This window comes from Oenanthe melanoleuca, chromosome 15, assembly GCF_029582105.1.
Source record: "Oenanthe melanoleuca isolate GR-GAL-2019-014 chromosome 15, OMel1.0, whole genome shotgun sequence".
NCBI lineage: Eukaryota > Metazoa > Chordata > Aves > Passeriformes > Muscicapidae > Oenanthe > Oenanthe melanoleuca.
This window is the reverse complement of record NC_079349.1, coordinates 1,845,351-1,857,569: the sequence shown is the minus strand read 5'-3', so window position 1 is coordinate 1,857,569 and position 12,219 is coordinate 1,845,351. Positions and strand designations below refer to the sequence as shown.

The window sequence follows — 12,219 nt, the reverse complement described above, 5'->3', positions numbered from 1 at the left end:
TCCCTAGCACTGCTCTGAACTCTCTGACTCTGAGTCACTCCGTGGTGAACCCTGAGTGTGGGTTCAGCCAGACAGACACCCTGAGGTGTGAGGTGAGGTCTGTGACCTCCAAGGGCTGGGCAGGCACCAGGACAGGCTCTGCCCCAGCCCTGGCCATCATCATCCATCTGCAATCCCCTCACCAAAGGCTTTGGCAAGGGAGGGGAGCCATGGGAGGTTCACAGTATTTCTACCACACAATTGCAAATATTTTCTTTTGAGGGACGGGGTAAACCTGCATCCCAGAGATCTCAGCTCTCCTTCAGATTTAAACCCAACTGTGAATGCCCAAGTACCTGCCCCAGCTTCAGGCTGGAGTGAGTGTCCCAAGAAAGGTTCAGCATCATCTTATCCTATCTCTACATTTGTCTGAACTAAGGGGCTGCCAGCCTGAGCTCCCCAGAGGAGCAGGCTGGAATGGCAGCAATGCCAAGGAGCTCCCTGTAGCAAACCCAGGAGCAGGAAGGCAGGGAGAGAGAAGAGTGCCCTTGCTGGCTCACACAGCAGCACAAGTGCTTCCCTGCAGAGGCATCTGCCAAACTTGTGTGTTCAGGATGGGCAAACCCCACTGGGCTGGCTTCAGTGGGCCACTGCACATCCCTCTCCTCCCAAACATTTCAAGCCCAGCCTGGTAGGACATCAAGCTAAGGTTTCTCCCAGTGCAGAGGCACATCTCAATCCAAGGTTGCCCTCTAGTGATTGCCCTGCTCTGGCCACGGCTGGGTGCCCAATACCAGGAGCGAGAGCCAGGTGGAATAAGCACCCAGCAGGACAGACAGGACAGGTCTCACCTGTCAGCCAGGTGAGATACATAAAATGGGCAGCATCATCACCGTGAGGCCATGGTGGGAAAACTGACCCAGCTCCACCCAAGGCTGTGCTCATGTCTTCATGAGGAAAGGCTCCCAGCCAAATGCTGATCTGAACCCTGGCAAGCCCACAGTGATGGCTTATCTCCTGTACTAGAGCTTGGCTGCAGAGCAGGGCACCTGCCAAACACCCCAGGAAACTGCTCTGCTCATGGAGGGCCCCCTAACATCACAGCCAGGGGTACATGCTGTGCTGGGAGCTGTGGGGCTGGCACTGAGCACATGCTGTGCTGGGAGCTGTGGGGCTGGCACTGAGCACATGCTGTGCTGGGAGCTGTGGGGCTGGCACTGAGCACATGCTGTGCTGGGAGCTGTGGGGCTGGCACTGAGCACATGCTGTGCTGGGAGCTGTGGGGCTGGCACTGAGCACATGCTGTGCTGGGAGCTGTGGGGCTGGCACTGAGCACATGCTGTGCTGGGAGCTGTGGGGCTGAGAGCTGTGGGGCTGGCACTGAACACATGCTGGGCTGGGAGCTGTGGGGCTGAGAGCTGTGGGGCTGGCACTGAGCAAATGCTGGGCTGGGAGCTGTGGGGCTGGCACTGAGCACATGCTGTGCTGGGAGCTGTGGGGCTGGCACTGAGCACATGCTGGGCTGGGAGCTGTGGGGCTGGCACTGAGCACATGCTGTGCTGGGAGCTGTGGGGCTGGCACTGAGCACCCAGCCCTGGTGCTGAACGAAGCCATTTCAGAGCTCAGCTACAAATGGCACACACAGAGGGGACCATCGACCACAGCAGCTGCTGTGTGCCCACCCCAAACCTCACACTGGCACGGGAATGGGGCCGTGCCATGGCACAAGGGCAGGAAGGCACGGCCAGGGTGTGCCCACCCCAAACCTCACACTGGCACGGGAATGGGGCCGTGCCATGGCACAAGGGCAGGAAGGCACAGCCAAGGTGTGCCCACCCCAAACCCCACACTGGCACGGGAATGGGGCCGTGCCATGGCACAGGGGCAGCAAGGCACGGCAGGAACCCTGGGCTGGCCAGTCCCCGCTGCCGGCGCTGCCCCCGCGCTGTGTGGGGAGGCTATTCTTAGTGCTGGACACGGACCAGCTCTGCATGATTCAAGGGACGGGACGCCATCCCAAAGCGTGACGGGCCAGGAAATGCTTCCCCAATGAGCAGCTGATGTTTCGCTGTGATTCACACCGCCCCGGCTAGAGGCGGACTGGCAGGTGGGTCAGCCCTCAGCGGACACGCCAAAGGCCGGCACCAAAACTGCTCCGAGCTCCCGGCAAGCTTCGGCCTCTCTCCACCCACACCTCGCCATCCTGGCCATGAGGCGCTGCACCTCCCAGAGGTGAACCAGGTACGTGCTCCTCACCTTGCACACGAGGCGAAGGGATGTGCCCGAGGCCGGGGAAGATGCCTGTGGCAGAGGGCAGGGCTATCCCTCCCTCCCTCCCTCCCAGGTCAGACGCTCTAACCCCGCACCGCCCTTCCTCCTCCTCCTCCTCCTCAGCATCGCTGCTGCCTGTTTTTGCTGCCGACGCATCCTGTTTATTTAAAAAGGCCCCAGGACAAAATCGGACGCGGGACGCGTGAGCGAGAGGCCGAGGCCGCCCGGAGTGCAGGGGGCCAGGCTCACTCCTCCGCAGTGTCGGTAATGACCAACACCTGCTCCCCGCTGCCCCGCGGTCCCGAGCAGCTGGGGCGGCGCGGAGCGCTGCCAGCTCTCCGGGAACGCCGCGTTCCGGGCCCGCCGGGGGACACACGGGCTGCGGGCCGGCCTGCCCCGCTCCCCTGGGCACCGCCGAGGGACACACGGGCTCCGGCCCTGCCTCCCCGCTCCCCTGGGCACCGCAGCAGCAGCTCTGCTGACAGAAAGCTTCGCCTCCGAGCTCGCTCTGGGGCACGGCGGCTGCCAGGTGCGAGCCGGGCAGGGACAGGCTGCGCCCGCTCAGCGCGCACTAACGCGCTGTCCTGACAGAGAGAGCCCCGGCGAGGAAGAGGTGCAGCTCCTCCCACTCTGTTTACTTCCTCTGCCGAGGCTCTGCCTGCTGCTGGAAGCGGGACGGAGCTGGGGGAAGCAGCTCCCCCCCTTTGCCCTCCCCAGCCCGGCCGGACACGCCGGTGCCCGTGGCACGGAGACGCCGGAACAGCCACGATCCCCTGGCAGCGCGTCCCTCGCCTCCGCAGCGCCCCGCTCGCTCGCTCCCCGGGAGCTGCGGCCCCTCGTCCCCCCAAAATCACTCACCTCCCCGCTCCCCGGCTCCCGCGGGCGGCCGGTCCCCGCCAGCCCCATGGGCAGCGCCCGGCCCCTGCTCACCGCCCAGCCATCCGGGCGCGCTGTGCCTTACGTTCTCCGGCTCTGAAGGCTTCCTGACGATTTGCATAGTTAAGCCGTAAACTAACCACAACATTCCTCTTATGATTTTGCAATCTGCTGGAATAACGTGGTCGCTCTAAGTCGAGCGATGAATCATCATCTATAAACCACAGCTCTCGTCACCGGGGCTCTCAGTGCTGGCTGCAGCCTGCGTGATTAATCCGCCAGGATGCCAAGCTTAACCTACAGTGCAGGGCTATTTATTTTCCAAACTTGCAAGCCTCCGGAAAACGACCGCTGCTGCCTTCCCCATCCCCTTTGTGGCGAGATGCCCCAGGCTGTGGCAGGGCACCAGGAACAGGGGACATCCCTTGCTGCCCACAGGACACCCCAGCGTTAACCACTGGACCGTGCACCTTGCAACTCAGGCACCCATGCCCTCCCCCGGCACCCCCCTCACTCCTTGTGCCACAGTACCTTCAAAACACGCACCAAAACACCACTTTTGCCAGCAGGGATGAGCTCATCCCTGGCAGTCCTGAATCAGAACTACCAGCTCCTGCCACCCCAATTACACCACTTGCTGCTGGATATGCTAGTGGGGAGTAGGACATAGTGGTGACACTCACAGAGAGCCTGTCCCCGAGCCCAAGTGCCACTGGGGCTGGCATCTTCTCTCTCCCACACCAGCTTTCAAGGCCAGACTGGCTGCATGGATGCCATTTGGTTGCCAGCAGATGCATCAGCTCCCCTGCCATCATTACAGTGCCCAGGGGTCTAACAGGAGATGGAACCACCAGCTCCTGTTTGTTCCTTCGATCAGGAGGGAGCAAGGCTGTATGCTGTGGTGCAGAGGGAGCTGTGCATGCCAGGCTGAGCTGCAAGGCACATGGTTTTGGTGCCACTCAAGCTCATTCCCAGCTACTGCAGGCAGCGAGCTCCGGGTTTTTGTTTAAAGGCAGCTCTGCACCCTTGCCACAGTGTCACTGCGGCAGCACAGGGAGCTGTGCCAGCCCTCTCCCCAGCGTGTCACACCAGAGTCTGCCTTGACAGGGATTTTGGAGGGAGCTCATCCCACCAGTGTGAGCCCCATACCCTCTGGCAGCTGGGAGCACCCACTCGGCCGTGCCGCCTCTCCCACTTGCAGGGCACCAGCTCCTCACTTCTGCAGCGTGTGACTTCAGATCAATGGCATTTATGATGTTCTCCGGGGCACTCAGCTGCGGAGCAGGCTCAGGCCAAGGTCACTGCACGCAATCAGGGAGTTGCAAATTAAAACCAGCTCGAGATAAGCAGAAGACAAAAGGCCAACGCTGCACTGGCCAGGAATGCCTGGAGTTTGCTGTGCTGCTCCTCCAGAAGCCCCAGCACGGCTGCCATGGCCCTGGGCACACCCAGGTGCCTGCTGGCATCACCCTGAACATCCCACAGGGCCCAGAACTGGCACCACAGGGCAGGATGTTCTGTGTAGCACAGCCAGCAGCACTTGGCTTTTACCCCCCTCCTCAGCCCCACAGATTCTGTGCAGGGCATCTTTGCCAGGAACAGGGCTGGCACCATGCAGCTGTGGCTCAGGAGCATCCTCTCTGTCACCTACATCTGTCTTTCCACCTGCTTTCAAGCTCTTCCTCTGGCAGGTCACACCAGTGAGAGCCAGGGAGGGACCTGGCCACCCTCAGCACCAGCCTCCCTGTTAATGACCACGCTGCCCAGGCAGCCAAAGTGCCCATGGGACTTCCTTCCTTGCCAAAGCCACAGCAGAGACAGAAACACCCACCTGTGAGGTTTGATACTGCAAACACTGCTCCCCACATGTCCCTACCACCTCCTGAGGCAGGCTGGATACACAGCACGGGAAGGATGGCTTGGAAATACACGTGTGTGTCATATAACTACCTCCCAGGGCCTGGAGCCCCTGCTCCAATGGTCTGGAACGCCTCAAGCCTCACTGCCACCCAGCCTGGCTTCTCACGGCCGTGCACAGCACCCTCCACTCCTGGGAGAAACCACAAAACAAAACAAGCTGCTGCCAAAACAACAAGGGCAGGAAGAGGAATGTCTGCCGGCAACTCGGCTTTTATTGCTTGTGTCCCAGGGCTGGGGTTGATGCTGTTGGCTGTGGAAGCAAGTTAAAAAAAATCAAAGGGCCAGGCTCAGATTTCATAAGAATGATAGAGAGCGTGGGGATCACTCGGTGCAGCTCAAACTGTGACAGCTCTGAGCTGGGCTGCTCCTCTGCCAGCAAACAGCCAACTCTGCAACACAAGGCATCACATGGCAGGGATGGAGAACACCAGGGCTGTGCCCAGTATCCCAGGAGACGTGGACAGGCCCTGTGCACAGCTCTTGGGCACCACAGCCCACAGAACATGGCCAGTGCCAGCGGCAAAGCGCTGGCAGCTGCAGCCCTGCCATGCCATGGAAAAACCTTGTGCCACTTCCCAGGCTGCTGCTCCTGGAGCAGGCAGGGTTCTGGGGGCACACAGCACACAGGGGTGAGGAAAGGGCTGGAGGTGGGACTGGAGTGATGGTGGACCCTGCTAGACCCTGCCAGACCACAGACAAGCATGCCCAGGTACACTCACCTGAGCATGGGCTCATCTGGGGCAGCACTGGGAGCAGGCTGGGCACAGGAACTGTTCAGGCAGGGCCCTGTGTGGCTCAGCCCAGCACAGCTGGCACTGCTGCCTTCCCACCACTCTCTCTGTGATACCACAGAAGCACTGAAGTGATTTTTACAGGACCCTGCTCACCAGATCCTTCCTTGAACCACTGAGGGCTTTTCCATAAGAGGAAATGTTTCTTTTCTGGGTCGCTGCTGAGTTTTTTAAAAAGTGATTTGATTGCTTGCGAAGGGAAAAATGACCCGAAGGGAAAAGAGCATAATGTTTGGAAGCAGTGGAGATGAGCCCCCGCTCTGTCCCAGGCAGGGAACACGTGTTTTCTCTTCCCTGTGGTTTGCTTTACCCTGCTCCCCCCTGCTCACAGCCCCCTGGCCACACGCCAGCCCCTCTCCAAGCCCTGCCAACAGAGGAAGGTGCCAGGTCAGCAGTTTGTGGGATGCAGAGCAGCATCCACACACATCATGAACAACAAGGGGCAAAGCAAGCTTTGCATCCTTGTAGAAGCAGATTTCTGGGACTTTCAGCTGTGCCTGCTTCAGAAAGCAGTTTAGCAATGACATGACCTATTTCCCATCCATTCCTAGTCAAACCTGGATCACAACAACAGGTAAAACAACTCATCCCAAAATCCAACCACTTCTGTGTCCTGCAATGAAGATGCTGCAGGTCCCTTGCCCAGCCTGGATCCCAAACCCTGCCCCAGGAATACTCACGTGGGCAGGGCTGAGGTGGAGCCCTCCCTGCGAGGATACATCCACCTGCTGCTGCAGAAACACCAGTCCCAACCTGGGGGCCAGCTGGAATGGGGGGGTCACCTCACTGCAGTGAGTGCTTTGTTATTGCTGCCTGCAGATGGGATCAAGCAGCGCAGAAGAGCCTGGCTGTGAGGGACAAAGGCTCCATCAGCAGCCTGAGGAAAGTGGCTGTGTGTCCCTGCTTGCTGATGCCTGTCCCTGCTCTGAGCCCACAAGTCTCCCTGCTGTCCCTGCACTGTCACCAGCCCACGTGGGGACCTGGGGACCAAGCAGCCACCCTCCTGTGGCAACGCATCCTCTGATTCTTTTCCCAAATATGGCCATGTCGTTCTCATTAAATCACCCCCAAAACTGCAGCTGGGATTTCAGGAATGCAAGTTTCCATTGTCTTTGCCCTGTTGTGCTGCCTGGAGGGGTGGCAGGGCTGTGGGAAAGCTGCTGCACCCTTGTGATGGGGGAACAGGCACGATGGACCTTACAGGACACACCTGGGGAGCAACAGGAGTCCAGACTGACTGAACAGGTGCCAAGGGAGGGTGACAGAATCGATCTCAACTCGAGCATCACATGTCTCTCACCTCATCCACCTCCTGGACAGGCATCTTGACACAAACCTCCCTGGTGACCACAGGCTTAAAGAGTGAGCACTGAGCACCCAGGGGACAACCACTCTGAGATTTTTCTTCCTGTGAGGCCAAACTTGAGCAGGACCAGGACCACAGGGTCTGACCAAGTCCAACTTCTCATCGGTCCTGCAGCCTCAGCCTGATTTCCTGGGCCATCAGCAGCCCTGTCACACTGCAGATTTCTCCAGAAAATGAGCCAAATTGAAGCCCTTTTATACCCCAACAGTGACATTTCACTGGCAGAAGATGAACCCATGCCCCAGTACTGACATCCCTGGCATCACTCCCAACCAGGCAATATCCATCACAGACTGCCCCTGCTCATCCACAGATAATTTCAGTGCTGTTTCAGATACAACACTCCAGCACAGCTTTAAGTGCCTGCAGAATAATTTCTTGGTATTTGTGGCACAACGTTTACTGGCCACATCCAGGGCTGTCTGTGTGATGTGCTGCATGATTAAACCAGGATTTTGTGACAAGTATTTCCCTGCCTCTGGAACAGAAGTTGTCAAAGCCTTTATCACTAATGAGGAGCTGCTCCCTGGACTGATGAAGATCAAATGGTTCCCAGAAACAAGTATCATTCCTCTCATTAGCTGCTGTGGTTACTGGAGTGGGAGCACTTGCACAATTTACAGAGTTAGAACAGTTTGCTGAGCTCTGGATCTGATCCCTGGGGAGGGAGGAGAGGCACATGGCAAGGCTGGAGCACGGCAGGAGCTCTGCCCCTGCACTGGGGTCAGGGTGCAGGGAGCCCTGGAGTCTGGAATCCCAAACCCTGCTAGTATGGCAGGGCTGCTGGTGGCCAGGGAAACCTGCTTGGCCAGGTTTATCTTAATGCTCCAGGTCCCACGAGATATCAAACCTGGCCAGATCCTGCTGGGACGGCGCTTCTGCCAAAAAAGTAAGCGGGCTGTTTATAAAAATCTGGGTTGAGGCTGTTTATCCACGTTGGTGAGGGGAATGGTTTGTGTTCGGGGAGGGCGGGACAGACGGCGGGACGGATAATTCGATTTGGGTTTTGGCAGGGGACGGGGAAGAGGGTGGGCCTGGGAAAGGCTGTGGGGCCTGGCAGGGGACAGCGCTGGCCAGGTCACAGCGTGTCCCCGCCCTGCGGCACGGCTCTGGCAGGGTCTGCCTGCAGGAGGGGGGTCCGGGCGGCTCCGCTCCCCCGGGACACGGACAGAGTCCTCGAAAGTGTCGGCACTGACACACCCGGGCCAGGAGTACGTGAGCACGGTCTGACAGCAGAGCGAGCCGCTGGCGTGATGCTGCTCCACCGTGACTTCATCCCGGCTGACTCATCCCAGGGCGCAGGCGGCTCCCGCACCGCCCGTGGTGCTGCTGCCGACAGACCGACCCGACCGACAGACCGACCATCCCGACAGACCGACCATCCCGACAGACCGACCCGACCGACAGACTGACCATCCCGACAGACCGACCCGACCGACAGACTGACCATCCCGACAGACCGACCATCCCGACCGACAGACTGACCATCCCGACAGATTGATCATCCCGACAGACTGACCCGACTGACCATCCCGACAGACCGACCCGACCGACAGACCGACCCGACTGACAGACTGACCATCCCGACAGACTGACCATCCCGACAGATCGACCATCCCGACAGACAGACTGACCATCCCGACAGACAGACCGACCATCCCGACAGATTGATCATCCCGACAGACTGACCCGACTGACTGACCATCCCGACAGATTGATCCGACTGACCATCCCGACAGACCGACCCGACCGACAGACTGACTATCCCGACAGACTGACCATCCCGACTGACAGACTGACCATCCCGACAGACTGACCATCCCGACAGACCGACCCGACTGACAGACCGACCATCCAGACTGACCATCCCGACAGACAGACTGACCCTCCCGACAGACAGACTGACCATCCCGACAGACCGATCCTACTGACAGACTGACTATCCCGACAGACTAATCCCACTGACAGCTTTTCCCGGTGGAATGGGCGCCCCCCTGCCCACCCCAGCAGTGTGTGGGATACTTTGTCTTTCCCCCCAGGAATTCACTGGCAGGAAGTGTATCTGGGATGCAGCAGCTGCTCCACACCACAAGGGCAAAGTAACTCCAAAATCGATGCAAATTTTCTCTGGAATATAAATCTCGCACTCCAAACGGAATAATTATGTTGAAGTCACTTTCCTTCCAGCCTGGTTTCAGCCCAACACTTGTGCCCTCACAGCCCAGCAAAAACAATTTTTTTTTTTTTTTCATTCTTTTTCGAAGAATGAAGCACAGGGCCAATTTCAGTGTCCCTGCTATAGAATTGAGAGGTTGCACAGAGAGAAACTGCAATACCTTGAAGAGTGACTGCCACAGACCCTGAGTTGTATGGACACACCAACACAAGGGTTTGCCATTACAAGCTTGTGCAAATTTATGACTACACACTGATTATTGGATCAGACTGTTTTACCATGGCACAAATTCTTTTTTTTTTTTCAGTGAGAAATGACAAGAGGAAGCTATTTCTCTTCCTGTCAATTCCCCCCCTTTGCAGGGCTATATTGCCTTTTCATACACAAACACAGAGGATTATTTTAGAAAGATCTTACTCTCAGGAGCCTCAGTATCATGCATCATGACCCACTGGATGTGGGTACCTTCCCCAGTGCCATGGAAGGGGGAGTGCTGGAGCATCCTGCCTCTGAGTGGGCGGCTGCTCCCTTTTCTGACAAACTGCAAGTGGAATCATGTGAAGTCCCTGCTCTTGGCAGGAGATTTTTAGCAGTAAGTAGCAGCTTTATGAGGAATATCCTTTGCCAGGGGACCATCAGCCAGGGAGCAGTGGGATTCTTATTTTTTAATGGACTTTTAATAAGTAGGCCACAAAGATAGTCTTGACACAGAGCAGCTTTTTTCTGCCTGTAATTATCTCCCCTTCGCTCTCAAGCTCCCTGCAGCCTCCTACAGCAAATAAGACCACCAACCTCTCAGTGAGAAAAGGAGCAAAAAACCAGCATAGGGCCACTTGAAATGCTCTTTGTATCAGATCTCATCCGCTCTCCTCTCATCTGATACAAAAACCAACCTCTCAATCCCTCTCTAAATTAATTTAAGCTCAGCTTTTGCTGTTAAACTGCTTGAACCTTTACCAGCAGGAAAATGCCTGCTCAGAGCATGGGCAGGGAACAGGATGCCATGCCTCCATGTGCTGCAGGAAGGCTGCCTATGATTCTGTCTCCTCCCTGCACATTGCCCATCCCTGTGTGTTCTCTGTCCTTCACCCTGTCACCATCTCTGGTGGCTGAGACTGGGCAGGTAATGGCAGAGCTGGCAGTGCCACATCAGCCCAATGCTGCTGCTCCTCAGTCACAGTCACCACTCCTTACAAAAAAAAACCCAGAATGAGAGACCTGCAGGGACCTGCACAGGGTTCCAAATAATCCAGGATCCCTTGGGAACAAGCAGAGTACTGGCTGAGCCTTTGGGAGAGGTTACTCCCAAATGAGCACTCCTGCAGCACAGGCAGAATCTGAGCTGCTTCTGAAAAGACTCACTAAGCAAAATGCCAGCAGGAGCATCCCTCCATCCCAGCCCTGCAGCTCTGCCAGTATCTGCCCTCTCCCATGCTGGTCTGTGCAGTCACACACTGACCCAGTCTGATGTGTGGAAGCCACCACAGGGACACCCTGGCTCCATGAAGAGGTGCAAAGGAGATGCCTCACTGCTCCCACCAGCTTCTGGTAGGATTTTTAATAATATATTCCCTTCATCACCTCAAAATGTCACCCTAAGGCGAGTCTCTCCCCAGCAGAGCCTCCCTCTGCAGCACAGACCCAGCCCCTCAGCAGCAGTGTGCCCTTCCCAAGCCTGCACACAGGCTCTTCCAGCACTCCCCTCATGCAGTCTTGCAGGAAATGGATGCAAATACTAGAGGCATCACAGCACAAAGTGTGAATTTCTAAACCCCCAAGATCTCTTGGGAGAGCTGCTCCAGGCTGAATGCAGCAGCTGCTGTTCTGCACCTCTCTCCTACTGTGAATCATGCAGCCAGCCCTTGGCTCTTAAAGCTTGTCTGAACATCCCACCTTCCACCTGAGCACCCATCAGCAATGGGAAATATTCACTGTGTCGCTTCCTCCCAGACTCAGAGGGGCTCCTCTTTCAAAACCAACCATGTTCTGGCTGAGGTCTGCTCCAGGGGAGGTGCAAGTTGTTCCCTTTGGTGTGATTCCTACTTGCAGAAACAGTCCTACAGGCGATGAAGCAAGTCCCTCTTCCCAAGGCTGGCACTGAACGAGGCTCCAAAGGGCAGCACAGGCTGGAAAGCAGCGTGGGAAATTCTGCAAGCAGCCATGCTTTGGATCATTTCAAAACCCAAAACACAAACAGGCCCTGCTGGGTGCAGGATGGGCAGGTCTGTGGCTGCTGGGGTAGGTGGGCAGATGCAGAGCAAAGCCTCTCACTCTCCACACTTGCTCAATTTAACACTGAAACCAGAATGAGCTGTGCTAAATGTCTCCACTGCTAACAAGAAACAAATGTGGCCTCATGTTCCAGTTGCTGTGATCTAACAAAACAGACCATGGTAAACACTATAAAAATGTACTGGAGGGAACCACCCTGTGTTTGCTGGGAGAGGGACTGGATAATCTAACAGGGCTTTATCCATCTCTAATGTCTCTGAAAAAAAGAAGGGAAAATTGGGCCCTGTCCATGACATTTGTCATGTGCTAGCTATTCTGATGTCTTAATGCTGCAGAAATCAAACTGGAGTGAGGCTACCTATCTGCTTCCCAATCAGGATCTCAGCCCAAGTGCTGCTTTTTATGGCCATGCAGCGTGAAGATCTGCTGATGTCAGTGGTGTCACGGGCCAGGCCAGTTTTTCCATCCTTATCCCCACATTATCTGGGGAGACAGTCCCTTGTGGCTACCTCACTCTCCTTGTGACATGAATAATCACTCACTTCATGGACCTGGGGATCCACCAGCAAGACCTGCCTCTGGCTGAGAGCATTCATGGGGATAAGGCA

General features: G+C 56.8%; 1 protein-coding gene across 18 annotated transcripts in view; it reads right to left on the bottom strand.

Annotated features, from left to right (window-relative positions):
* The window catches only part of NCOR2 (nuclear receptor corepressor 2), a 226,524-nt gene that overhangs the window by 60,935 nt on the left and 153,370 nt on the right, over positions 1–12,219 (bottom strand). For 2 of the 18 annotated variants that reach the window (XM_056504289.1, XM_056504290.1), the window contains exon 1: positions 3,109–3,253. The exons of the other annotated variants lie outside the window; for them this stretch is intronic. In XM_056504289.1, the coding sequence (XP_056360264.1) occupies positions 3,109–3,156 (48 nt within the window). In that variant the 5' untranslated portion in view covers positions 3,157–3,253. Of the gene's footprint in view, positions 1–3,108; positions 3,254–12,219 lie in introns of those variants that run through there. 18 annotated transcript variants of the gene reach the window in all.